The sequence below is a fragment of the Terrapene carolina genome, unplaced genomic scaffold (assembly GCF_002925995.2).
Source record: "Terrapene carolina triunguis isolate 2854851 unplaced genomic scaffold, T_m_triunguis-2.0 Scaffold21, whole genome shotgun sequence".
Lineage (NCBI taxonomy): Eukaryota > Metazoa > Chordata > Testudines > Emydidae > Terrapene > Terrapene triunguis.
Window position 1 is genome coordinate 20,634,378 of NW_020664372.1, and position 26,882 is coordinate 20,661,259.

The window sequence follows — 26,882 nt, forward strand, 5'->3', positions numbered from 1 at the left end:
TTGTTTTTTAAGTTCTTACATCTTACCCTAGAGGCAATCCATTATTCTGCAAATATTGCTGTGTTGTCCCCACCTCCAGGGTTTTCAAATTTAAAAAAAAAACAAAAAAACCCTGAAGAATCACTGCAATTTTTCCTTTGGTTCTAGTAATTGGCATACTAAATTTATTGTTTAACACAAAATAATAGGGAAAAGAGAAATGCTGGAGGATCATACAGTTATTTTGTTTTATTAGGCCAATTCAGTGGCATATTTAATATTTTGTATAACATATACAGCCTGTTTCTTGTATCATAAAATATAAAATGATATTCTATGACAATTGAAGTGCTGCTTTATTGAAGTCTTTGAGAAGTAGTGACTACTTATTGGAACCCTTTATTTTACAAGCAAAACAGCATTTCAAACTGAAGGTTTTATATTAGTGGGCCTTTTCTTGAAAATATGCTTCCATAAATAGAAAAAGAAAAAGTAAAGTTGTAAAATATCACCTATAAACATATGCAACACTGCATAAAATAAAAGGCATCTGTCCCACTAAATCTTTTAAATAGTTCCAACAAATTGTTTATTTTAGAAAATAGATATCGTTTAAACACTCTCTCAAAGAAAACTGATCTGTTTTCTTAACATTTAATCTTAATCCAATTAAATGGGATGTTGAGTAGAGGGTTTCATATAAAATGAACAAAAAAAAAAATCTATATGCAAATTATAAACCTTTTATGGCTTTGTAAGAGAAATTTCCCAGCCAGCTAAGGAATAATGCTAACAGAGACAAAGAATTGCTTTAAAAATGTAGGACTTTAGCTCTTTATTTAACAAAAGCTTCATAGTAGAGATCTGAAACTTGAAATTCCAAGAAAGAAATCATTGTGAAACATTAGTGCACATGAATGCAAAAGGACAGAAGTAAAATCTCAAGAAAAACAGCAAGTTCTCTTACACATATTAAGTCAATGGGTAGAATCTGGCCTTATGCAAGACAGTTCTTTTATTGCTGTTTAATTTTTTTAAAAAATGCTGATAGATTCTGTTTTTAAGCACACTGTTCCAATCTCTGAAATCTCTCCTAATTCTCTGTTGGACGCATTCTGATCTTGTTTTCAGACAGAGTAATTATGGAACACAGTTATAATACTGTATCGCAAATACGATAAAGGAAGTGAACATATAAAAGAACAGACTGTACTGAAATTTTTAAATCTTTTGTTACAGAGTTTGTTTTGGATTAATATGTAACAAAATAAATAATGAAGTGTGACAGGCTGTAAATTGACTTTTTTAAACAGATAACTTAGCGCATCAAGCTTGCACAATAAATTAAAAATTACATCCTTGGTTTTATAAACTTTGAAATTGATTTTAAATATTTTGGATTGGTCCAAAGCTCTAGATTTCAGTAATAAACTGTTTTACAACTGCCCCTTGCAATTCTGTGAATTTTTCTTGTGAAACACAGTACATCTTATACGAGAAAAAACTGATGCATGTACATTATACTACAGAGTTTGAATATGTGTAGGATAATCAAAACAATGCAAACTATTTTCAAGTATCCCTTTAAATATCTGACAGTGCATAACATTCATTGACTACAACCAGCCAATCTGAAAAAAATCCCCATATAACTTAAATTTAAAGGGTCCAATCCAGCATTCCTTATAAACTGGGAGTTTTGGCTATGGGAAGGATGCAGGACCAGGTCCTATATATCAGCTGTCTTTGGAGGCAGAGGGGGAGAATTAACAATATAGGAATACCCACCGACCCTGGTAAAAACAAAACTATAAAATCTTCATATACTGATCTTACATTATCTATTCTTCCCATTCTGTTTGAATACTTTAAGCAACATATTAGTTATAAAATGTTTGACTTCATAGATTGATGAAATGTTCAAAAATAGTGCTTCTGCAGTATGTACATCTTCCATTCCATCTCACGTAGAAGATTCAGTTGTGCCACCACAGCTACTTTTTGGAAATGATGCTAAAGTTCATCATGTTTAAAAACTGTAACCAAAAAATAAAAATGATATATATTTGCTCATATTTAAGCAGCAGTGCTGTAATACATTCTAAAATGTTAAAAAGGCCCCAATATCTTCAGGAGGCTTTTTATTTATTCCCAGAGTCCTAAAAGTCAGGTCACATATTTAAAAATTCACTGCATTTTTTAGACCCTGCTAACAACTGACCATAAGCATTCACAAATAATCAAAATGACTAAAGAAACTAAGTATTATTTAGCAGCAGAGTACATTTATTTGTCTTCTAATTTTTGAGCCTTTAGGGTTCACATTTTCATGTTTTTCTCTGCAACCGGGGTGGAGGTGGGGGGCTAAAATATTTTTTAAATAAAAGTTGAAATTCTCACATAAACTCCAGCTCTGGAAGTCAGATAGTTATCATAAAACAAAAACAAACAAAACACTCCACCAAATATTGCAAGCCTCCTACTCATGAGAACTGTCAACAATGAGATTATGCCAAGTTAAAGTTACATAAAGTAAATAAAATATGCATTTGTAATTTAAAGCCTAAATATGTTGTGATTTCATTTTTTGTTATAGGTGGGCTAGTAGCCCAATGCTTCTCATTGTAAGACTCCATTTCAATTGCCTATAACTTTGTCAAACTAACCGTTTGGGGAGAAATTTAACATGCTGGATTTCTGTCTCAGGCTGAACAATTTTGGAAAATTTCACCAAAATAATGAATCTATTTCCAAGAATGAGCCTAGGAGAAGTACACTGTTTTGCCAATGTTCAAAATGTTGGCAACTTTTTTAGAGCTCTTATATTTTGGAGCAGGGACTTGAAACTTGGCAGGGTGTGGCCTTTGTGTCTGAGAGATGTCTCTTGACATCTTTGTGAAAATCCACCCAAATTTGGCCAGTTTATAAACCTTTTAAAAAAACCCTGCAGTTTGCATATGCTCAGTAGAGACTTGCTCGACCATAGCTAAACTCCCCAAAGATTCCATCAGCACTGGGCATGCTTCAGACAAGGGATGACAAGGAACTGCCCTGCAATTGCAGAGCTGGACTGCTGTGGGCTGTCCTGGGCTAAGGTCTGGGCAATGGAACTGACAGAAGGGAGATAGTCTCTGGTATGCTCTCAATGGCTCCAGGCAGCAACGAGGAAGCTGCCTGATGGGAATGCACAAAGGGATGGTGGGAGGAGCAGATTGGGATAATGAGCCTGAGGATGGAAACTGGGACTTGGAGGCTGGTCTGGGGACAAGGGGAGGGGAAATGGAGGCTGTGATTGGGAACTGGGTAAAGGGATACTGCACTGGCTGGGCAAGAAGACTGAGACTGGGAGCTGTGGAGGAGGAGGCTGGGAACAAGTGGGGTGGGGGGTAGGAGGTGTGGGGGAGGGACCAAGATGCAGATCTGACAGTGGATGGGCAAAAAAAAGTGGGACCAATAACCAGGGGGTAGTGAGAATGAGATTGAACAAAGGGTCAGGGAAGGGGGGCTGGAAGTCTATGGACAGGAAACATGGTTGGGTTGAAGGAAGGGCTCAAACTTGCGGGGGAAAAGGTGGAAGAAGTGTGCCCACTAGAGAACACACTCCTCTAGAGCCTGGAATGGAACCCAAGATTTCTGAGTCTCAGAATTCCTGTGATGTCAGCAAATATCTGTGAAAACCACTAGCAAAGCATATGTCTCAACTCCCTCTAATAATGATCCATATGGAGGGTGATAACCAACTGCTGCTATCAGTTAGTCTCTTAGCTCAAGTGGCAGAGGTCTGCACAGTGATTCGAAAGAATCCAACCATGCCGATGAACCATGTGGGTGTCAATATGATGCCACACTCTGGAAAATGGTTACTTACATGTACAATATCTGTTGTTTTGAGTTGTGCTGTACATGTATACACTCCACTGCAGGTGTATGTGCACCCAATGCACTCGAGTTGGAAACTTTTGCCAGCCATACCAGCAGGTGGTGAGTGTGCCCCTGCTATACTCATGCGCCAAGTCGAGCGTTTAAAGGGGCGTGAATGCTGCCTCCCTCTCCGTTTCTTAGCACTGCCAGTAAGCTAAATCCAAAGTTGCAGGGAAGATGGTAGTAATGGTGGCAGTAGGGGTGTGTGGTATTTATATGTGGACAGCTTATCTTGAAGTACAATAGTTACTGTACACGTAACTAACTGATTTCTCCTTGGAGTGATTGTGCAATTTACATTCCCAGGATCAGTTTCAGGAGCGGTTGCCTGAGCACCAACTTCAAGGGGATGCTGTCCCACCAGTCTTTTTTAAATTCTGTTTTTTGCTTGGGGGGTGGGGAGTGGGGAAGAGGATAGGGAGGGTGAAAATGTTTTCTGCCCTGGCCAACAAAAGGGCTAGGGCTGCTCCTGTACATTCTGCTGTAGGTGACTTTGGACTACTTGAAGAGAGACTCCAGCACGGACTTGATGAAGTTGGTGTAGTCTCAGGAAGCCTGAGTAACACCACAGTGTCTGGAGAAGGTTTGTACAGATGGTTTGTACAGATGCTGCTTTGCAAATGTCCACTATAGAAATGTTGCTCAAAAAGGCAGATGCAGTGGCATGCGCCTTCGTGGAGTGGGCTGATATTCTAGCTGGAAGAAAGGTTTTTGCTGGACTTTAGCAAAGCTTGATGTACTCACAAATCCAATGTGAATGATGTTAAGCCATAACGGGTTGCCCTTTACTCCTGCCTGTTTTGAAGCCACCAAAATCTGGTGAGAACGGCTTGCTGCAGACGAGTCTGGGATGGCATGCATAAAGAAATACTTGGATTCTTTCTGCGGGACTTGGTATATGATATGGGTCTATCATCATCCGAATTCAAAGAGGAGGAAATATAACTATCCTCAGTAAATTGTGGAGCAGTCGGAGGAGGTCTCAGCCCTGGGAACACCCAGTGATATCCCTTGAGTACCAAAAGTTGACAAAGGATCTGATGGTGCTGATGGATGAGGCAGTCCAAATGCAGACAGATGAGTCAATGGAACCAAAATAATATACATCGACAAAGTGGATGAAACTACTGGAACTGTGGTGGTAAGTGAAGATGCCAGTGCCGGCAGTAATGGTAAAGTTTAGGCCATTGAGACTAGAACTGCACAATGCAACAAAGTCTGGGAGAGGGAGAGACAGAAGGTCTTTTGCCACAAAGAATGCCTGTGGCACCAACAGCAGAAGTGCTTGAACGCTAACACTGGTGGTGCTGGAGTTGATGGTAGTGGGGTGAAGACATTAGTCTTGATGGTCCTGCTGGTGCTGCCTTGGACAGTACCAGTGAGCATCAGGGCTTATGACCAGAACTCAACTTGGCACTGGAAGACTTCTTCAGAGCTTTCTTCTGAGAGGAAGAATGAGACGTGAAAAGTGTAGCAGTCTTAGAGTGAGAAGAGTTTTGTGCACTTTGAGAAGGCCATGGGAGAAGATGATGAGCAATGTTTCTCACCAGATTTTGGTTTATATGCTGAGGCAGTCAGGTGGGCACTCCTTGTGAATAAACTCAGTCTATCCTCTCATGGTCAGGGTTGGGCTCTGAAGAGTGATGCATCACCTTCTAAGGAAGATGTACTTTAAGGCGGAAATCCCTCTTGTTCTTTTTGGGAAGGAGGTACAAATAGGATATTTGTTCTTCACATGTCCCTCGCCTAAGCAGATTAGGGAACTTTTATTCCTGTTATTAACAGAGATCATAGGCCTGTATGTGGCACACTGTTTGAAATTTGGGAATTTCTGCACAGTAAAATCCCAGATAAATTCACTAACTTACTTACTACACTAAAATATTATTAAATTAAGCTACAAGAATAAACAAAAATGTCACCTAAAGGCTAGCTAACCAAAGCTCAAGAGCATCAGGGAGCTCCAACTCTCCCACTGACAAGGAGGCTGCAGTCATGCCCCTTTATACTGTCATCTTGGCGAACAAGGACAGCAGAGGTCTACGTGCTGCCTGCTGGTATGGCTGGCAAAAATCTCCGACTCAAGTGTATTGGGTGCACCTACACCTACAGTGGAATGTGTATGTGCAGAATCACTCTAAGAATTATTTCTGGGGGTTTTTTCAGTTTGCTTTTTTAGAAAGCTAAGAAATTACATATAAAAACTATGTGAAAAGATTATTAAGGTTGCAAAGTCAAGCACTCAAAAGTTAGGAAAAAGCAATATTAAAGTTGCACAGGTAACCTTATCTCAGTCCCCTTGTAGCATATGCATTATGATTAGGACTTCTGATTTTCAGTTTTAACTAATAAACACTGACAAAACAATCCTGACAACAAAAAAAGTGTTTATCCCATAAACACTGCAAAAACACCAGAAATGATTACTTGTATCTAAGGGCTTGTCTACACGGAGCAATAATGCGGACTATGGGGTGTTGCTTCTAAAGTGTGGTAATGGATTGTGCATTAGTTGGTCAGTGTAGACCCTACTGGTATGCAGTACTGGTTCCCTAGTGAGCTTTAACATAGTGCTATTTTAAACTGTATTATGTTAAAGTGCATTAAGAACATGAAAAAATAATATATAATGTAATGAGTAATGTATATAATATACATTACTCATTATAATACATAAAAAAAGCCCCAAAGCCCCTTCCCCATCCCGATTTTTGGACCTCTACATAAAAAGCAAAAATTGCTAAAAATAACCCCCCAATGAAATTAAAAACCCTGAAAAACAGAAGCCCTATATTAATGATCACATACTGTTTTTTCCACATGACCCTCTACCTCATTCAGTGCACATGATGGACCTGTTCTGGGTATGAATCAGTGTTGTGGAGCAAAGATGACTGCTGTCTGTAAAGCCCCTGCCTCATTTGTTGCAGAACTTGGAAGGTGTGTAGTGAATGAGGTAGGGAACTGCAGGAAGAGAAAAGATGGTGGTGTGGTTCAGGCAGCTGAATTCTGCTGAGGGGAACTAGATTCTATCCCTACCTCTGCTACAGAGTTTTTATGTGATGCAAGGTAAGTCACTTGAACCAAACTTTTCACAGGTTGTCACTAATTGTGTGTTCCTCATTTTCTAGGTACCCAACTTGAAACCCTAGGGTCTGACTTGCAGAGTGCTTACTACTCACAGCTGCAACTGAAGTCAATGGGAGCTGTACTTGAATATATAGAGTCCTATATAATGCTAACTACTCTGAAAAACCTGATCCCAGGTCTCCCAAACTGGACATCCAAAATTAGCAGATACTTTTGAACTTAATTTCTCTGTGTCTCTGTTCCCCATCTATAAAAATGGGGATAATAGCATCCCCTTACCTCACAAAGGCGTTGTGAAAAAAAAGTATTAATATTTCTGAAGCAATCAGATATTACAGTAATGGACACCACAGAAAAGCCCAGGAGGAAATTAATAATTCTGTCTTCAGATCAGGGTTTGAATTATGTGCAGTGAATAAGACCTGGGTCCACATATTGAACAGTAAGGATAAAACAAAATATTAAACAGTTGCTAATAAGCAAGCACCAAGAAATCTGTTCACTGTGTGGGTAGTGTTGAAAAATACAAAATTATCATGTAATAAAAAAAATACTATAATGCATATAAACAATGGGGCCAAATTAAAATTGCACAAGCATGTCCTAACTTTTGACTGCTTGATTTTGCAACCTTAATTATTTTCTTTTAACTTTTTTTGTGTGGAATTTGATCTCTCTCACTTCATAATACATTTACAAAGTTGACTCTGTTCATTAATCTGTATTTTGAGATACTACAGAATTTACACCAGAGATAGTACCAAGAAATGTTTTCTGGAGAATAAAACGAACAATCAAGTGATTATGAAATAAATTTCAAACTGGGGAAACTGGGCTATCATTGCTGCCCAAATAAGTTTTAGTTTTGAGGACACCACAAAGTTAAACATTTTGGATGAAGTCCTATCCCTACTGAAGTCAAAGTAAATTTTGCCACTGACCTCAATAAGGCTGGGATTTTATCCTTTCAATGTAGTTTTTAGGCACAAAGGCATCATGTAACTAATACAATGTACACAACTTCCTCAAGAGTAGGGAGAATGACTCAAGGCACAATACATATGTATACTAGCCCCAATCTTTGCTTAAATTACTAGTGAGAAATAAGATAAACATGCATGTGAAAAATTTTATTCTCTTACCTTTTCGAGAAGACTGAGTCAAGTTTTTCTTCCCTTTTTCAATTTGCTTTATTAGCTTTCGTATTTCAGAGTCATACTGAACCCATTCTGGGACTATTCTCAATGCAGCCTTTAGTTTGGGTTCTTTGGTTTTGGGGTTATTGCACTGCAAGTATAAAATATATCACTCTCGAAAAAAACACCAACCATTCTAAGTAAACACAACTATTCTCTTCAGCATTAGTGATGGAAAAACAACAGGTCACTAAACAGAACACTGCTAAAAACTAGCTACAAATTTAAAGACTAGGACAACAATGAGTGTTTCACTATGTATCCCTTTTGAAATCAATGTGGACTATAAATTCACTGGGAAACAAACTATGCCAAAACAAATTTTGAAAATTTTAAAGAAATTAAATAAACAATTATGCAAATTGGCAAAAAAATCCACCTATTAATATTTTGCAGTACAGCAGAACACAATAGAACTATTATTTACCATACTTTCCAGTCACTACTCCTTTAATCATTCTAAACATCGGGGTAACATTCTTTATATTTGATAAACAGGACCATCTGTCACTAGCCCGTAGGAATGTCTTCAGTCTCCTATATAATCATTCATCTCTCTCAATTACCTTATGCCTAATTAGCTATTTTGTTAGCATTACAAATCACTTAAAGGGCAACATACAGTATGAAATGGTCTATAAACCAAAATCTGATAGTTATTTAAACCATTTTTAATTGAAATACTTTTCATTTCTATTGGGATCCTCTTTGAAGAGATAATCAAATATTTTGTCAAGTGCCCAGGGGCACTGTAAGCTTGGCATGCTACTTCAGGAATTGCCAAGTATTAGAAATATACGGATACACTGATTTTAGATAACTGAGATCTCTGTCTCTCTATCTAGGTCTATGAGACTCTTTTAGTGGAGTCTGCAAAAGACATTGATTAGCTGGGCAAAGGGATTTAGGAAGTAAAGGTAGATGGAAGTGATGATAAAGGGAAAAAGACCATACAGTCAGACTGGTAAATTAACTCAAACTGATTTAAAAAGAACTCTAATGCTTTAGATATATATGCCAGAACAACACAAGACTTAAAAAAAAAAAAAAAAAAAAAGTATTCCCCTGGCCACTTTGTGATCTTTGGATTGGAAAAAGCTGAAGAATAATGAACTGATACTTACATGATGATACAAGGGAAGAAGGATCAGCAAAATAAACCCAAGGCATTACTCATGTTGATTTAATTTATATAAGGTAAGGCATAAATAATCTCTCTCAAACAAAAACTCATCTATTCCCAGGAAGGTATGAACTAAGCATAGAGTTGTGTGGCATCTTTTTTACTTTCATAGTGTTAGGGAATAAACATTTGGTCACTTCTTGTGCATTTCTATTCTCTGAAATATTATGTCTGATAATTGCTATTGTTTATAATCAATGTTCCAGAAAAATGTTTTTTTCCTTCTCTTTTCCCCAATATGGAATATCTCCCTCAAATTATGCCTAACAAGTCTCTTCTTATCTCCCCAACCTATCTGTACTACTGAGGCTGACTGAGTATTAAAGGCTCACTGCCAATACTCCTCAAAAGGAGGCTGAGCCTTTCTCTGCTACAGAGGGAGTGTAATACTGGCACACAGGGACCAAGCACACTTACCAACCCTTCAAATACCTTACCGTAATTCTATTGTTTGCTTGAGGATAGGGGAAGGAGAGGGAAACTATATAGGACAGTGGGGAAAAGAGCTTGCTATTATCCAGTACAGCCCAGCAACCTCCAAAGCTGAAACTGCAAATTAAGCAAAAAATTGGGAAAAGAGCTATTCCTGTAAGCTGTTCTGAGAGGAAAGGAGGCATATTACTGGGCTTCAGCCACTTATACAAGGGGAATTTGTGTTCCAGAACTTTCCAGCACAGCTGCCTCCATGTCACTCAGCGGGTGATAGTAAAACCGGTAGCCATCAGAACTGACAGGGGCTTGTATATGAGTACAGAGCTAAATTTCATATCTTGTGAAAATTGAAGAAACTCGGGTTAATAAAATGACATTTTCATCAACTCTTAATTGACTTACCAAATCAATTGTTTTAGCCTTTTTCTTGGATTCATCGTTACACCAGGTTTCACACCAGAGCCATTCTTGAGGGAGAGACTTAATGGCCAACTGATGAATCATATTATTGGGAAGATCCTGCACAAATTATGTAACAAATCACAAAATTAGTAACCTTGAATTTTGATATGCTAATAACTAGTTACCAAAAACTGAATCATAGCACTACTACTTGAAGGAGACAGCAGAGAACACCTCTCTCTGTTTTTATTTCTGTGAAGTATTTTTACTTTCTAAGTTTCTCTCTCTGTGCTTGTCTATTTGTTTTTCAAATTGGTTAATAACTACTGGTCTTTGGTATCCAGTCCCATCTCTTAATTACAATAGGAGTACGGAGGTTTTCCTTGTATTGCCATAATGTGTGGTCTTCTCTTAGATTCAATTCATGTTCTGATATTTGATGCAAGTGATACTGCTTCTATCTGATATTTATGGGTCTGCTTCTGCAACCTTATTCACAGTAAGTGCTACTCAATATAAAGGTTGTAGAATTAAGTCCTGTGAAATTATCAAAGCATAACTGAATCACTTCCCATTCCCCAAACGTTCAAAACTATTTTTCTTAAATCCTTTCAAGAGCACAATGCTAATACTGCATTCTACAACCCATTTACTTTTTATTTTATTTTTAAAAGAAAGGCAGACTCCAAAATGCTATTTTGAAAAGGGTAAAAGTAATAGAAGTCTTTCCTATGCTCCTCTCCTAACTCAAATTTCCTTGTTTTTAACCCATCTTTACACAATGGGTTGCAGATGCCTATGGTTGATAAACAGTACAGTCAATTGCTTGATCACACGTTGGTTCTTTATGAAATATACTTAAGAGACCAAATAACCAGTGTCAGTTAGGTGTATTGCTATAAACCAATAATAATATAGCACAGGAAAAAGGTTCTATGTGATACTAGTCTCAGGGAAGCCGTCTCATGCAACATAGTAACATTCACCTTATATAGAAGGTGTGTTCCCAAAGTTACATCCCTAAAGCCACCTTTTTATACTCTACCTGTTTACAAGTAAATGGTACTGTATATGTCATGTGAAACTGGATTTAACCAATCAGCTTTCTATCTTTTTTTCTAGTACCATGGTGTACCCTTTATCTCTTTGTTCTGAACACATGCATTCCAAGTAGCAAGGGGTGTGAAGTCAACTTCTTGGTTTGTACAAGGGTAGAACAATCACGTCTTGTCCTGTTCATTTGGAACACTGCAGTACTGGCCTGTGAGAATAAATCCCTAACTATTGCTATAGTAAAATAATATGTCCTGATCCTGACAATTTTCCTATCTACTTAAGTCAAATCTTACTTCAACTAATGCAAGGTGTTATGGGGGCACTTAGCATAAGAGAACACGATTATAGTAAAGGTGTAGGCCAATTTAGGTTATCTAACTGCTATAATATTTGTGCTTAGTGCGTACTACTGTATATGTGGTGCAGATAATACATATAACTAATGATGTTAATGCCCATGGTTTGTTGTGTATAGGGAACAGGATCTAAGAATAAGTGTGATATCACCCAAAATTACAGAGCCAGTCTTGCACAATATATCTTCGGATATTCAGGTCCAAAGTTAAAAAAAAATACAGATGCAACTGTTGCATCTGCTGCTAAGCAATTTTGCACATACCCACTGTGTTTATATTTGAAAAAGTAAAACTCAATATCCAAGCACTACTATACTCAAATATTTTTATTTTCTTGACAATTCATAATGTATTATAAACAGGAGAGAATAAAATAACATATTTGTACTCGATTTGTAAAAGATCTCATGCATTTTAAAATATGTACACCGCTACCTCAATATAACGTGACCCAATATAGCAGACCCGAGCCTCTATTCCTCCGACTGCGAAGGGGGTTGAGAGGAAATACTTCATCCCCTCTAAGGGTTATGAGTACCTCTATACGCACCCGCAGCCCTGCTCATTGGTGGTGGTGGCAGTGAACGAATGTGAGAGGCAGGGGCAGCAAGGCCCTAACCCAAGTCCAGGACTCTAAAAGACTAGACCTTTTTGGCCGGAAGGTCTATTCTACCGGGGTTTGCAGCTCAGGATTGCTAACTAGCAGGCAATCCTGAGCAGGTACAGCTTTAACTCCTGGAACTCCATCCTGAAGTTCAGACAGCTGGTACCTGTGGAGTCCAAAGAGGAGTTTGGGGCTATAGCTGAGGAGGGTAAGGCAGTGGCATGAACCTTGTTACAGGCCTCACTGGACGCTGTGGACTCAGCAGCATGCACCTTGTCCTCTGGTATCGCCATGAGGCATAGCTCATGGCTGCAGGCCTCGGGGCTGCCACCCGAGGTGCACCAGACCCTCCAGGACCTGCCATTTGATGGGGTGGGCCAGTTTGCAGAGCAGACTGACTCTAGGCTACATAGCCTTAAAGACTTGAGGGCTATGCTGAAGTCGCTGGGGTCCATACTCCGGCTACTCAGTGGAAACACTTTAAGCCGCAGCCCTCTCAGTGCCCCTACCTGCCACGTCCTAAACAGGACTTCTCTAGGAAGCGCGGTAGGAACGATAGGCACAAGCAGTCCCAGCCCTCGTCCAACCAGGGCCAGATGAGCACTTCTTTGGTCTCTAATCAGGCCTTTTGAAGGTGTGCCCGGGATGACGTACCAGACTATGGACCGGATCCTCACCCATTTCCTGAACAGTCTATCCCATTTCTACCATGCTTGGTCCCAAATAACATTGGACCGCTGGGTTCTTTGCATGGTAGAAGTGGGCTATTCTCTCCAATTCTACTCCTTCCCTTTCCCCCTTCCCCACGTCCCTGTCCCTCTTCAGGGACCCTTCTCATGAGCATTTCCTTGTACAGGAGGTGCAGACACTCCTCGCCGCAGGGGCAGTGGAGGAGGTACCTCAGGATTTAAGGGACAAGGGATTCTACTCCGGCTATTTCCTAATTCCCAAAGCCAAAGGAGGTCTCAGACCCATCCTTGATCTACGAGGCCTCAACAGATTCATGAAGAAGCTGAAGTTCTGCATGGTCTCCTTGAACTCAATTATTCTGTCTCTCGATCCAGGAGACTGGTAGGCCGCCCTCGACCTCAAGGATGCTTACATCCACATATCTATGGACCTTTCAGTGGACACTCTGATCATGTTGCCACTGTTCCCAGACCTAATCACCCAGGATACCTTAGTTGCCCAGACCTCCAGTCTCTCTACTTTATGGCCTGGAAGCTTCATGACTAAACCCCATGGAGCTCATGTGCTCGGAGTCGGTCAGGGAAGTTCTCCACAGCAGCAGGAAGCCCTCCACTTGGGCCACCTATCTGGCAAAGTGGAAAAGGTTTGGGACCTGGTGCTCCGTTGCAGGCTCCCATTCCTGTCATCCTGGAGTACCTGTTACACCTCAAGCAGCAAGGTCTGGCTGTTTGTTCCATCAAAGTGCACCTGGCAGCTCTCTCTGCATTCCACCCGGGAGCAGCCGGATGCTCCGTCTTTGCCAACCCCATGGTTGGCCGCTTCCTCAAGGGCCTGGAGCATCTGTACCCACAGGTTTGGCAGCTGATCCCTGCGTGGGATCTCAACCTGGTTAGTTCCAAACTGATGGGACCTCCGTTTGAACCGCTGGCAACCTGCTCGCTCCTGTATCTATCATGGAAGGTTGCCTTTCTAGTTGCCATTACTTCGGCAAGGAGGGTCTCGGAATTTAAGGCCCTCACCTCTGACCCTCCATACACGGTCTTCTTCAAGGACAAGGTGCAGCTTAGGCCTCCCCCGGCTTTTCTTCCAAAGGTTGTATTCCAATTTCGCTCCAACCAGGATATTTTCCTGCATGTGTTCTACCCTAAACCTCATGCGAGCAGCCAAGAGGAAAGGCTCCACTCTCTGGACGTTTGACAGGCACTCGCTTTTTACATCGAACACATGAAGCTGTTCCGGAAGTCAAAACAGCTATTTGTGGTGGTGATTGACCATATGAAAGGTCTCCGGGTCTTGCCACAGAGGATCTCATCGTGGATCGCCTCCTGCATCCGCACCTGCTACGAATTAGCCAACGTTCCAGCTCCAGCTCTCACGGCCCATTCTACGAGGGCACAAGCCTCATCGACAGCGTTCCTGGCGCAGGTGCCAATTCAAGAAATCTGCAGGGCGGCAACATGATCCTCGGTGCACACATTTGCCGCTCACCATGCCATAACCCAGCACGCTAGAGACAATGCAGCCTTAGCAGAGCAGTGCTCCAGTCTGTTGTTCCATAACTCCGACCCCACCTCCAAAGTAGGGGCTTGGGAGTTACCTAACTGGAATCGACATGAGCAAGCAGTCGAAGAAGAAAAAACGGTTACTCACCTTCTTGTAACTGTTGTTCTTTGAGATGTGTTCCTCACGTCTATTCCAGACCCACCTGCCTTCCCCTCTATTGGAGTAGCCGACAAGAAGGAACTGAGGAGGCGCTGGGTCGGCAGGGTCATATATTGAGCGCTATGGAAGTGCCACTCCAGGGGGCTCCACAGTTGACCCGATGGGTGCTGCTAGGGGAAATACTTTCCGACAACTGTGCATGCAGCACGCACACACCTAACTGGGATGGATATGAGCAATACATCTCGAAGAACAACAGTTATGAGAAGGTGAGTAACCATTTTTTTTATTCCTTGACTTCTTTAAGTGGTATCTGCAGAGTGTCTGCCAACCATTTTATGAGGTCCTGAAATGGTGGGAAATCATTGGCCATAGGCAGGGGTGGAGGCATAACTGCCTCAACTTCTGATGACAAGGAATGGTAGTTTTTCCTCATCTGCTCTAGCTTCCTGCTCCTAGAATGACTCCTTCTGCTGAGGAATGGGCTGTGGTGGAGGGGACTGTATGTCTCTTATCCTGATGGGTTCTACTGTACAGTCTTGGACTTGCTTCTGAAGTTCATGCCCCCTTGTGGTGATACTCCGTAGGAGTCACCTGAAGTGGAGCAACCCTAAGGACACTACCCAAAGATGACGAGGTTATTCACCGTGTGCAATGAACTGTGGTTCTTCAAAATGTGCATCGAGATGCCTTGGAATTTTTTTGTCGGTATGCCACCCAGGGGTCCCAGGTATTGCTATTGTGTGTGTGGGGGTCATACGGGGGATGGGGAGTATCATCCAAAGTTGTTCCCACCAGCTGTGATGTCTTCCCTGAAATGCCTCTCTCCGTCTGTGGGTATCAAAGAACGGGTTCTCAAATGGCTGGGTAGGAAAGCCCTGCACCAAGAGAGAAGAGACTGAAGGGAAGTTTCCATTATCGTCCTCAACATCATCTAGTGGAGGTGCCCCACGCGAAAAAGGCAGTGAATCAGGCAATACTGGGGACAGATGGGAGTCCAATGACTGAGTAGGTCTCAGTACCAAGAGGCACTCTGTACCTATGAGCACCAGGAAGGCAGACATTCCTGACTGCTCTGAGTTCCAACAGGTTGATGTGGAGACTGGCTTCCTGAGGTGCCCATCTACCCTGAATTGCGAGGGTATTGAGGTGTTCTACCCACCCTAACAGGGATGTGTCTGTTGTCTCAGATATTGTTGGAGCTGGTCAGATGAAAGGGACAGCCGCACAGACATTGAATGGATTTTTTCACCAGTCTAGGGAATTCTTCACCTGGAGGGGAACTGTAACTGTTTGTCCACGTTATTTCTGGTGGAGAAATAGATCGCTGTGAACAAGCCCTGAAAGCAGCAGAGGTATAGACTTGCAAGCACAGTCACAAAGGTGAAAGCTGCCATATGACCCAGGAGCTGCAAACATTTCTTACTGTAGCATGGGAGGTTCCTTGAATTGTCCCGATCAGGTTTGCCAAAATTATGAATCTGTATGTGGAAAGGAAGGCCCTGGCTGCCAACAAATCCAAATATGCTACTGTGAATTGTATTCTCTGTCAGGGGTTAACATGGATTTTTTTACGTTTAGCTGGAGACCCAATTCCTGAAAAAGAGAGAGAGCTGTCTGGGTGGAAGTTAATACCGCAGCGTAAGATCAGTTCTTGAGTACCCTGTCGTCGAGATATGGGAAGACTAAAATTGCTTCTTGTTGAAGGCAAGCAGCTACTACTGATAGAACCTTTGAGAACATCACTGCAGCCAAAGAGAGGCTGAAAGGAAGTCTCTATATAGAAATAGGCATCCTGTAGGTTGAAGGTCAGAAACTAATCTCCTGTCTCTATTGAAGGGATTATAGCTGCCGGAGTCACCATCCTGTACTTATGAGACTTTACAAATTTGTTCAGATGTCTTAGATCTAAGAACAGTCTTCATCGTCTCTCCTTTTGTGGCATGAGAAAATACTTTGAATAAAACCCTTTCCCCCTGTGAGGGGATGGGACCAATTTTACTGTTCCTAAACAAAGGAGAAAAGTGTACCTTTTGACTCAGTTCAGTCTCATGAGATGGATCCCTGAAGAGGAATGGGGAAATGGGGGTGGGAGGGATGAAGGGACGTAAAGTGGATGGTGTAGCCCAATGTTATAACCTCCATGGCCCACTTGTCTATTGTAAAATGCTGCCAGACCTTCTGAAAATGGGAAAGGAGGTCTCCAGAAGTGCAAAGATGGGCACAGTGTTGCAGCTTGCAAACTAGAGGTGACAGAGGAGTTGAGCCCTCAACCAACCCATCAAAACTGTTGTTTTGATGATGACTGGGTACTTGCTGAAGGAGGGTGAGAAGCTCTTTTCCTCTGGAACTTTTGCCTCTTTCTAGAGTGTTCAGTGGTTCTGTGAAATCCAGAGAACTGGGTCAGGCATGATCTCCGAGCACTTTGAGACCTGCTAAATCTCCTTTTGTTTGTTGTTGTGTGTATACCCAGAGACATCAACATGGCCCTTGAGTCCTTCAGAAAGTGTGAGGACTCATCCACAGTCCCAGAGAAGAGCTTCTGACCATCAAATTGGAGGTCCTCGATAGTATTCTGAACCTCTTTTGAGAACCCTAACAGCTGGAGTCATAACGCTCTGTGCATGGTAACCATTGTGGAGATGGATCTAGCAGCAGCATTCAGGGCATTTAAAGATGTTTAGAGAGAAGTTCTGGCTAATAACTGACTCTCCTTACTGATGCCCTGGAAGTACTCTCTATGCTCCTGTGGAAGATGTTCAATAAAGGTTGCAAACTTGTTGTAATTTATTAAGTCCTATCTGGCCATGAATGCCTGGCAGTTTGCAATCCAAAATTGGAGGGTCGTGGATGTGTACGCCTTTCGGCCAAAAAGGTCCTACCTCTTCTGGTCCTTATTGTAAGGGGTAGACCTGGAGAAATGGTGTTTATCCTGACTTGTTTACAGTATCCACCACCAGGGAATTAGGTGGGGGATGGGAAAACAAAAATTCTGAGTCCCTGGAAGGAACATAATATTTCTTATCCATCTGTTTACAAGTTGGTGGGATGGTGGCAGGAGTTTGCCACAGTCTTTGATGGATCCAGAAATTAATGGGAGCACAACTTGGGTGGGTATTGCCAACTGCAGAATGTCCAGAAGCTTGTGTTGTAAGTCTTTAATTTCTAAAGAGGTATCTAGAGGGTGTCAGCCACGCTTTTCACAAGGTGCTGGAATTGGTGAAAATCATCAGCCATCAATGGTGGTGGTGGTGTGACTGCCTCATCTGGAGATGAGTACAAAACAGGAGTTTGAGGGGTGGCCTCTTTGTCTGCCCTAGCCTCCTGTTTTTCAAAGGTATCCTTGTGTTGGGGGTTTCGTGGAAGGAGACTGTGCAACCCTACTCTCCTGGCGCAATAAAGCCGAAGGTCTGGCAAATTGCTGCCGTTATGCTGCCCAAGGATACCAGGATACCAGTATGGCCACTTGGGGGGCGGGGGGGGAAGGGCCTCATACAGGAGTGGACGTGGTACAGGACTGATTCCACCCTCCCCGACGTGGGTTCTTGCCAAAATATGGGTTCCTGTAATGATGTGGAGGGGAACCCCCCACTGATAAGGTGGAGACTGATTGAATGTCTCCTTCATTCTCCTCAATGTCCTCCAATGAGGGGAGGCAGTAGAAAAGGGCAGAGAATCCTGTGGCTCCAGGAAGCAATGGTAAATCCAGAGACTGGAGTCTTGGTCGTTTGGTACCCATAAACAGTGGGGACTCTGGCTCATCTAACACTGACAAGGCCCTAGAGTAGCAAAATTCCTGCTGTACTGAGTCTGTTGGTATCAATGTAGCAGTTGAGGTTGACAGTACCATTGATATGGAGCACGTAGGTGCCAGGGCCTAAGGTGCCTTGTGCTGCAATTTTGCCAGTAGTGATGGAGCTGAGTGAGAAAGCACCATTGGTAAGCCTGATGTAGATGATGCCATGCTAGAAGAGTGTATGTCTTGGGCCCCCGTGTCCTTCACAGATGGTAGTGTAGCCTGCTGGAGTCATGCTTCTCCTAAGTGCTCTGGGATCTCACAGCCCCATTGGTACCAGAAGAAGAGTCCTTCACCTCCATGGTACCGAGTCGACAGGTTGAAGCCTCTGACACTGTAGACTTAGTGGGAGATCCAGGCGTTTGGGGAGCTGGCTCCTGGTAGTGGGAGACCAAGGTCCTCTTCTTTGGATCCTTCTTCTAAGTCAGTTTTCCTCAAACTTTGTCCATTGCGCCCCTTGTGGTCAGGTGTGTCTGCAGTCTTTAAACAGTTCCGGCCTTGGGTTTCCAGCTGGATCACTAAGTAGTTCAGATCCCCTTTCTGGGGGTTTATTGCTCTCCAATTGTAGGCCACTTCCCCAGTGACCTATGGGTGGGACCCGGGCCTGCCCACTACTCCAGGTCCCAGCCCAGGGACCCTCAGAATAGCAGCCATGTGCTGCCGTGTCCCTTTATCTAAACTGATTTCAGTTCCCTGGGCCACTTCCCCGAGGCGCCAGCCTTCAGCAGGGCTGTAGGGCTGAAGTCTTGTATTCAGTCCCAGCAGCAAACCAGAAGCTCCTTTTTGCTCTCCTGGTCCCTGCCAGCACTGATCTGTCCATGGTGCTGCAGTTCCCTCTGGCCAGCCGGAAGCACCAACTGGACTCCTCTGGCTCCAGCAAGGAACTGACTGTCTCTGCAGCTCCTTTTTATATGGCCCTCTGAGGCCCTGATTGGCTGCTCCCTGCAGCCTCTCTGATTGGTTAGAACTTTTTAGCCTCCCCCAGATTGGCTGCTTCCTGCGCAGGCTCTCTAGACTGCTTCGAGGACTTGTTCCTCTCCTGGGACAGGTGTGGCCTGAGGCATCCCTGAGAGGGCATCTGGGCCTAGTCCACCCGTCACACAATCCCATGACTGCTGCAGTATGCGCCAACAATAAGAATTGGAATTTTTTGCACTAAAAAACTGACTGACAACAACAAAAATAAAAAATCAACCGTTAGAACTCTCCTTGTATTTTGGTCTGTTTGTACTGACAGATGGTAGGTTGGATTCCATTGCATAGACTGCCAAAGAGAAGATTTACACACAGTAGATAGTAGGAGAGCTATAACCTGACATTCCATTTTCCTAAAAATGTACATAATGTACATAATTTATGTGATAATAAATATAATAAAAATACCTACCCCTGGAAATTCTAGCTATACTTTAGTAACCAGATCACAACTTAAAAATGTAATGTGATAGCAACACAGAAGCGCATTTGCAAAACCTTCTATGGAGAGCTCCTCCTATAATAGTAAGAAAGTAATTAAGTCTACATGCAAACCACAACTAGTGAAAACATTAGAGAAAAACAGGAAGAATATTTTAAAGAAAAGAAAAAATGTCATTTATCTTCAGGCAGACATTAAACTCTTGCATACCTGATCTAAGTTTGATAGACTGTTTGGATCTTGACTGAGAGCCTGGTATTGGCCCCGAAGTCTGTCTCCTGCAGCAATCTTTCTGAACGTCTTAAGATCCACAACATATAAGGCACTACAAAAACAAAAATTCATTAAGTTTTGCATATTTTGACATACCTACTAGAAACAGGAAAAAACTTGATAACAAGGAGGCAAATACTGTGTATGCAATAAAGGAATGTTATTTTAAGTAACTAGCTGAAGCTCAACACAAGAAGTGAACTCAACATGTGCTAATCAATCTACCACATGGATTTAGGGTGGATAAAAAAAATTAAAAAAAAAAAATTAGATTCTTTATTAATCAGATTTTTTTCATGTGTTATTTAAATTATAATTTTTCCTTAAAAATAAACCTGTTTAAAATGAAATCTGAATTTAATACAAAAATGTTAAGCCTAAAATTATTATCTCTTAACATTTAAATAAAAATAAACATGCTGAATCCATAAGCCTCTATCAAAAACTTTGAGTTAAAATTGTTATTTTTCTCTTTTTTTGTTTTGTTTTTGCCAACCGCATAAAGCTGAAATTGCGCATGTTAAATGCGCGTAAGATGCGGCAGACCTGTACCATATTGAGGGCTTGATCCTGTGGCGGACCCAGGGGCTGTGCTACTGCGTGGAAGAGACTAACAAAGGCATCGCAGGTGTTGGAACCCAGCCTCTGACACCAGGAGACACCATCATGTATCTCATCCAGGTCATTCAATGAGTCCACCTGCATGAGCTCATTCTCCTATTTTACAGCTTCTCCCTACCTGAACTCTGGCTCAGTTCTCAAATTATGAGTATCTATGACTTCACCCATCATGGAAACTTACTCTCCGGTTCATGGAAAAATACTGATCTGCCCAGTAACTACCAGCCTTTGCTTCTGGATGGTTCTCAGCACTTCAGGTAAATGGCCCTTCTCTGTGTCCTTGCATGTGTACACAGACAGAGATGCAAACAGAAATCCATTAATTTCTCAATTGCCTTCCTTTCTGTCTCTAAACAAATAAAATACTGAAGTCTAAAAGATATGTAGATTATACAAGCAGAATTTTTAGATTGTTGTGAGTTCATTTGTTTTCTGTAGAGGTGAGAGTTATGTAACAAGGCAGAAGGAGCAGAGTGTGTAACCAGAAAGAAGCAACACTGGTGTCAAAGCAGGACGCTTTGGAAAGAAGGGACAAAATTCTTCACAATGCAGCCCTAGACATGGTTCACTCATTATGACTAGGCTACTTTTCCACCTAGCAGAATAGAGAGTGCTAGAAGGTTACTGGATACTATGTATGAGAAGGAAATTGAACAGTGTGCGGAAAAATTGGAGGGAATTTTGTTAATCTGAGTCTTGATGGGTGGAGCAATGTACACAATGATCCAGTAATATGTCCTTGTGTGACAAGAGAATATGGAGTTGTCTATCTTGCAAAAACAACTGATACAGCAGAATATTTAAAAGAAGTAGCAATAGAAGTAGAAGTAAAAGCTGTAACAAACTGAACAAAAATTCAAGTGTGTAGCTTTGTCACAGGCAGTGTTACAAATGTAGCACAGATAGGAAGAAATCTAGAGAAAGATAATGAAGAGAACCTGAACCTTATAACATATAGGTGCAGTACTCATTTGATGAATCTTTTAGCTTAATATTTAAGTACAACTCCAGGAATAAAAGAAAATGTTGCTGAAATTGCAAAATACTTCTGTAACAACCACTTTGCTTCGGCTTCACTGAAGAGAGCAGGAGGACCCAAACTAATTCTCGACCAAGAAGTACAGTGGAATTCAGTGGTTGACTGTTTTGAGCTATTTATTAAGAACTGAGCTATTCTGATGACAATTTGTGGAAAAAATTGTGACAAAATAGATGGGACTATCACAGACTAAGTAGTCAACAGCAGACTAAAGAGAAACATAGAAGATATGCTGAATAAACTAAAACCTATTTCCATAGCCGTGTCAAACTGCAGAAAGATTGCTGCTCTATTGCTGATGCTGTTGAAATTTGGAAAGATCTTTAAGAGACATTGAAGAAAGAAATAACCAACAACAAAGTTAAATTACAGGCAGTAAAAAAAAAAAGGATGGAACAAGCACTTACTCCACCTCATTTTCTTGCCAATATTCTCAACCCAAAGTACCAGGATCGATGTCTAACTGCTGAAGAAGAAGATGCTTCTATGACATGGACATCAATCATGCCAACCATAATAAAATTATATGGCTGGAGTGATCCATTTAAGTAATACATGTCTCCTGATTGATGTTTTAAAGAAAGTCACTGAACTGGTGAAAAGCAACAAAGAATCCTGTGGCACCTTATAGTCTAACAGATGTATTGGAGCATAAGCTTTCGTGGGTGAATACCCACTTCGTCAGACGCATGTATTCACCCACGAAAGCTTATGCTCCAATACATCTGTTAGTCTATAAGGTGCCACAGGACTCTTTGTTGCTTTTTACAGATCCAGACTAACACAGCTACCCCTCTGATACTGAACTGGTGAAGTCACTAGCTAAGCACCGGAAATCAGAGTTTGCTGAAGTGCTAAATCAGCTTTTGACAGCAGCAGCCTATTCTGCAGGCACAAAACATATTTTCTTCATTTGGACGAATTCATTCAAAGCTGAGAAATCGATTGGGATTTGAAAAAGCAGGAAAACTGGTCTCTCTCTTCCAGTCTATGAATAAAAATGAGGATGGAGGGGATGAGCGCCACTAGTTTGAAAAGGCTGAAGGACAGTCTAAGTAACTTAGGAGACTGTTGTCTCATTTTCAAGAGATTCAGGTGAGAAGGAACTTAAGCTTCACTCACTTTCAGTTAGGGATTGTTGAAATTTTTCCCAGGATAACCTGAAATAATCAGTTTAATTTACTGACTACAGTAAATCCCTCTGTTTAATAAATTATTTAGTTGTATATATGTAACATGTTTTGATATATCATTCACCATTTTCTAACATACTAAAAATGTACAGTTAATAAGAATCTGAAAGTATTAAGCTTTATAATTGCTTAAATAAATGCATACCATCCTAAGTAGCAAAAGATGTACCAAATGTAGTGTAAAGGTTCTATTTAGCTGTAAATCAAAATGTTTTAATGGTTATATCGACCAATGACAATGCACCTGGCTTTAGAAAATAACTGAAGTACAAATGAAAAAGTTGATTAAAATTGATTATTTAAAATCAAAGCTTTCCACTTAAGTGATTTAAATCATGATTTAAATCAATCCACCTTGCATGGATTTTATGCTTTATTTCTGTCTCTCTCAGGATATCTTAGACTATTTGATTGTTATTGAATTCCTTACTGACAAAAGACCAAAATTTTCAACATTTCTACAAATAGTCCAAAAATATAAATTAATGTTCCTACCTTATGTGGTATTTCCTTCTTCCAAGATGTGATGCCCAATACCCTGATTTCCAGAAACGGTACCCATCCATTTCTGTGCGACTATCACAAAAGGGGACATATCCATAGGGAGCTCCATTTAGATCTATCTCTCTAAGTTCTTTGAGGTCACTTCTCACAATCTAAACAAGAGAAAAACAGGAAACATTTATTTTTTGTAGTTTAATGTTGTTTTGCCCCCTTATACAGATATATTCCAAATGCCAACTGTACTCCCACAGATTTTTGACAGAAATGAGTCTAGTCTGTTAGACTAATAGTCTGTTAGAACATGTTTATCTAGTTATTGCTTGGGCAAAATGCATACTTCTTCTTTATTATTGTGGTAGGGTCAGCCTCTGCAGCACACCTCTGTGGCCTGCTTCCAGTTGGGTCTGATAACTGACCCCAACCACCTGATCCCCAGTCAATCAGGATCAGCTGGAGGCAGTTGGAGGAGATGAGCGATCACAGGCGAGGCTGAACCCTACCCTTCTTAAAGGGCCAGCCAGCCTGGGATAGGATATTATGTACAGCTTCAGTTGATCATATTTAGGCTTGGAAGGATTAGATTTTTATTGGTAAATGTCAGTAAACATCAATTTCACCATACACATACAAACTAATGAAAACATATTTCCAATCGATAATAATTGAAACTTACAGATAGGAAAAATAAGAAAAATGCTACTTGAGAACTTAAGAGTTTGATTTAAAGATATTTACTTTATATATTTTGACCTGTGATATTGACAATGTGTTTAATAGTTGTAAAAAATGTAACTTTTTGAATCAGTGTCTACTGTCATTAAATAATTGTCTGACACACCCTACTAATTTCCTGCAACTTCAAAAATTAAAAAATGCTTAAACCCCATAATTTTGCACAAATAGGCAAAAAGGCTTTAAAACAAAAATATATAGATGCCAAAATTATAAAAATTGAATTCTGCCAAGCCTGATCATATTTAATAACTAAAAGAAATAATAAGTAAAAAGCATCATCTTCGATTTATAGACCAAAGAGGCATGATTTCCAAAAAGTGATGAGCACCTCCCTTCTGAAAAATCAGGACCTGTTAGGTATGTCAGTTTCGCCACCCAAAAATTATGGCACCCAAATCATTAGTCATCTTTGCAAATCTAGCCCATATAATATCTTTACCTTTCAGAAAGGTTCTGAACATGCTTTACAAACAGTATCTATTCAGCACCAAGACACTTACAAAAAGTATCCTGGGATTTTTAATGACCACTTGATCAAAACTTCAGCATCACATCCATCTGAGACAGCACAATGGCTCCAAGTCTATGGTGTGAAGGTATTACTTCATTAACGAGTAAAAAGGGCTGCATACTGAATTTTGGACACCACATCATGCAGCACCTTCAGTAATGCTTAGTGATGGCCAATCCAGTTATTGAGACCTGATGAGATCAATATCTGAGACAGGATATCTACAGGGATGGTAAGGGTTGACATGAACCAATGCAAAACCCTGCTTTCAGATGTATTTTTCTAAAATTGTTTCTTACCTGGTCGGCATCAACAAATATTATTTTGTACACAGCCAGTGGAAAAAGAACATCCAGAAAAAGAATTTTGTAACCCCAGATAATTCTTTGCTTTTCAGTCTGTTGATGAAGCCAGCGGGGCCACTTATACTGTACTAGTTCATACTGAAATCCATATTCTTTGGCCATGTGAGGAATAATCTCCTAGAAATGGAAAAAGAAAAAAAACCAAAACTTTATGCAGTGCAATATGTACAGAGGTTAAGTGACTTGTGCTAGGTCACACAGCAAAGCTGGCATTGTTGATACCCAAACCCATAACTCCTAAGTCCCATTTCTATAAGTTAACCAACGGATAATGCTCTCTTAATTATAACCATTCTTGTTGTCTTTATCCTATGTATATTCTCCCCCTCCCCCACATTACATTCCCTTTTTTTTAATGCCCCCAATTGATTTTTTTTTTATCTTTTAGGGTCAGGACATACTGATTAACACCACAATTATGCCAGAAAATGTTTTATACATGGAGTCTGATGCAAAATGAAACTAACTACAATGACAGTTGGTGCATTTAACGTGTTTCAGCTGCTCTGACAATTTCCATAATTCTAGTGGTATTCCCAACTATATGTATTTTTCTTAAACTGATATAATCTGTAAGAATACAAGAAATTTTTAAAATGTACCTATTCTACCTTGGTTTCAGAAGAAAAAAAAGATCTTATATAATGGCTGCTTAAAAACTTTGATATTAATGTTTCCATAATGTAATTATTTTAATTAATTTAAATTGATTTTTAAAATCCATTCTAATTATAAAAAATATGATATTCAGTAAAAGCGACAATGCATTGCTATTCATTTTACTACTTGTGGCAGAGCTCTGACCTTGCCCCGGTTGGTCCTGCGCTTGTAGGCGGTATATGCTAGCCTCAGTGGCTCACTGTGACCCTCCACGTAGCCCTTCTCTCTCTAGGGCCAGGGTTACAGTCTACTGAGCCCTTTTCATCATAAGCCAGCAAGGAGGTTGGTGAGAGAACTCCCACAGTCTCTGTTGTCCCTAGGGGTTTGTTTTAGAACAGTTTAGCCTCCTGTCCTGACAGGGGCCTGACTTCCCCTCCCAGGAGGTGTTCCTGTAGTGGTGGGTTGGGGGGAACCCGGGCCCGCCCTCTACTCCAGGTTCCCACCCAGGGACCCTAATGATAGCAGCTGTTGGCAGCCAACCTTTCATTGCCATAGTTGCTACATTTCCCTGGGCCACTTCCCCACAGCTCTCCTGCTTCTCCCTTACCTTAGGGCTCCCTTATCAATAACTTGAGGGTGTCTTCATTAACCAGCCCTTCAGCCGCACTTCCTCTCCCCTGGCTCTCCTCTGCCTGACTGGAGTGAGTCCTTTTTATAGTATCAGCGGGGCCTTAATTAGAGTCAGGAGGTCACATTAGCTTAATGGCCTCACCTGACTCTTTGCAGGTTAATTGGAGTCAGGTGTTCTCATTCGCCTGGAGCAGCCCCTGCTCTGATCAGTCAGGGAACAGAAAACTGTTAATCCAGTGGCCAGTATATCTGCCTCCTGCTGTACCCAACTGGCCTGGGTCTATCACATACTCTTATTAACAATGCAAGCACAATGAAAGATGGACATTACACTTACCTTAAATGTAGGAGAAAGATAATTTTTCAGAAACCAAAATTTAACAGGTGTCTTGGTATGACGCAGAACGGAAAGCATCATAATTCTGTGGAATGAAAAGTCTATAATAAATAAATTAATATATTCATGAAATCACCCATTATATATTAGAAATAAAAACTTGTAACAAACCTGATTCTATTTATGATTCTTGCTAACACAGTTTAAGCAAGGTTTGACTTCCATGATCATAAACTGCATTCTGGCATAGATTTTTCTAGACCGCTTTTAGACAGCTAAGTCTATACCAC

The 26,882-nt window shown here is 41.0% G+C and overlaps 1 protein-coding gene across 1 annotated transcript in view; it reads right to left on the reverse strand.

Moving 5' to 3' along the window:
• Positions 1-785: 785 nt before the first annotated feature.
• The window catches only part of UGGT2 (UDP-glucose glycoprotein glucosyltransferase 2), a 277,888-nt gene continuing 251,791 nt past the window's right edge, over positions 786-26,882 (reverse strand). Inside the window, exons 33-39 of the mRNA XM_026663613.2 lie at positions 26,593-26,677; positions 24,960-25,142; positions 23,406-23,566; positions 19,995-20,109; positions 10,204-10,320; positions 8,133-8,277; positions 786-2,015 (exon numbers count right to left, since the gene is read on the reverse strand). Of these exons, the coding sequence (XP_026519398.1) occupies positions 1,993-2,015; positions 8,133-8,277; positions 10,204-10,320; positions 19,995-20,109; positions 23,406-23,566; positions 24,960-25,142; positions 26,593-26,677 (829 nt within the window). The 3' untranslated portion in view covers positions 786-1,992. The remainder of the gene's footprint in view (positions 2,016-8,132; positions 8,278-10,203; positions 10,321-19,994; positions 20,110-23,405; positions 23,567-24,959; positions 25,143-26,592; positions 26,678-26,882) is intronic.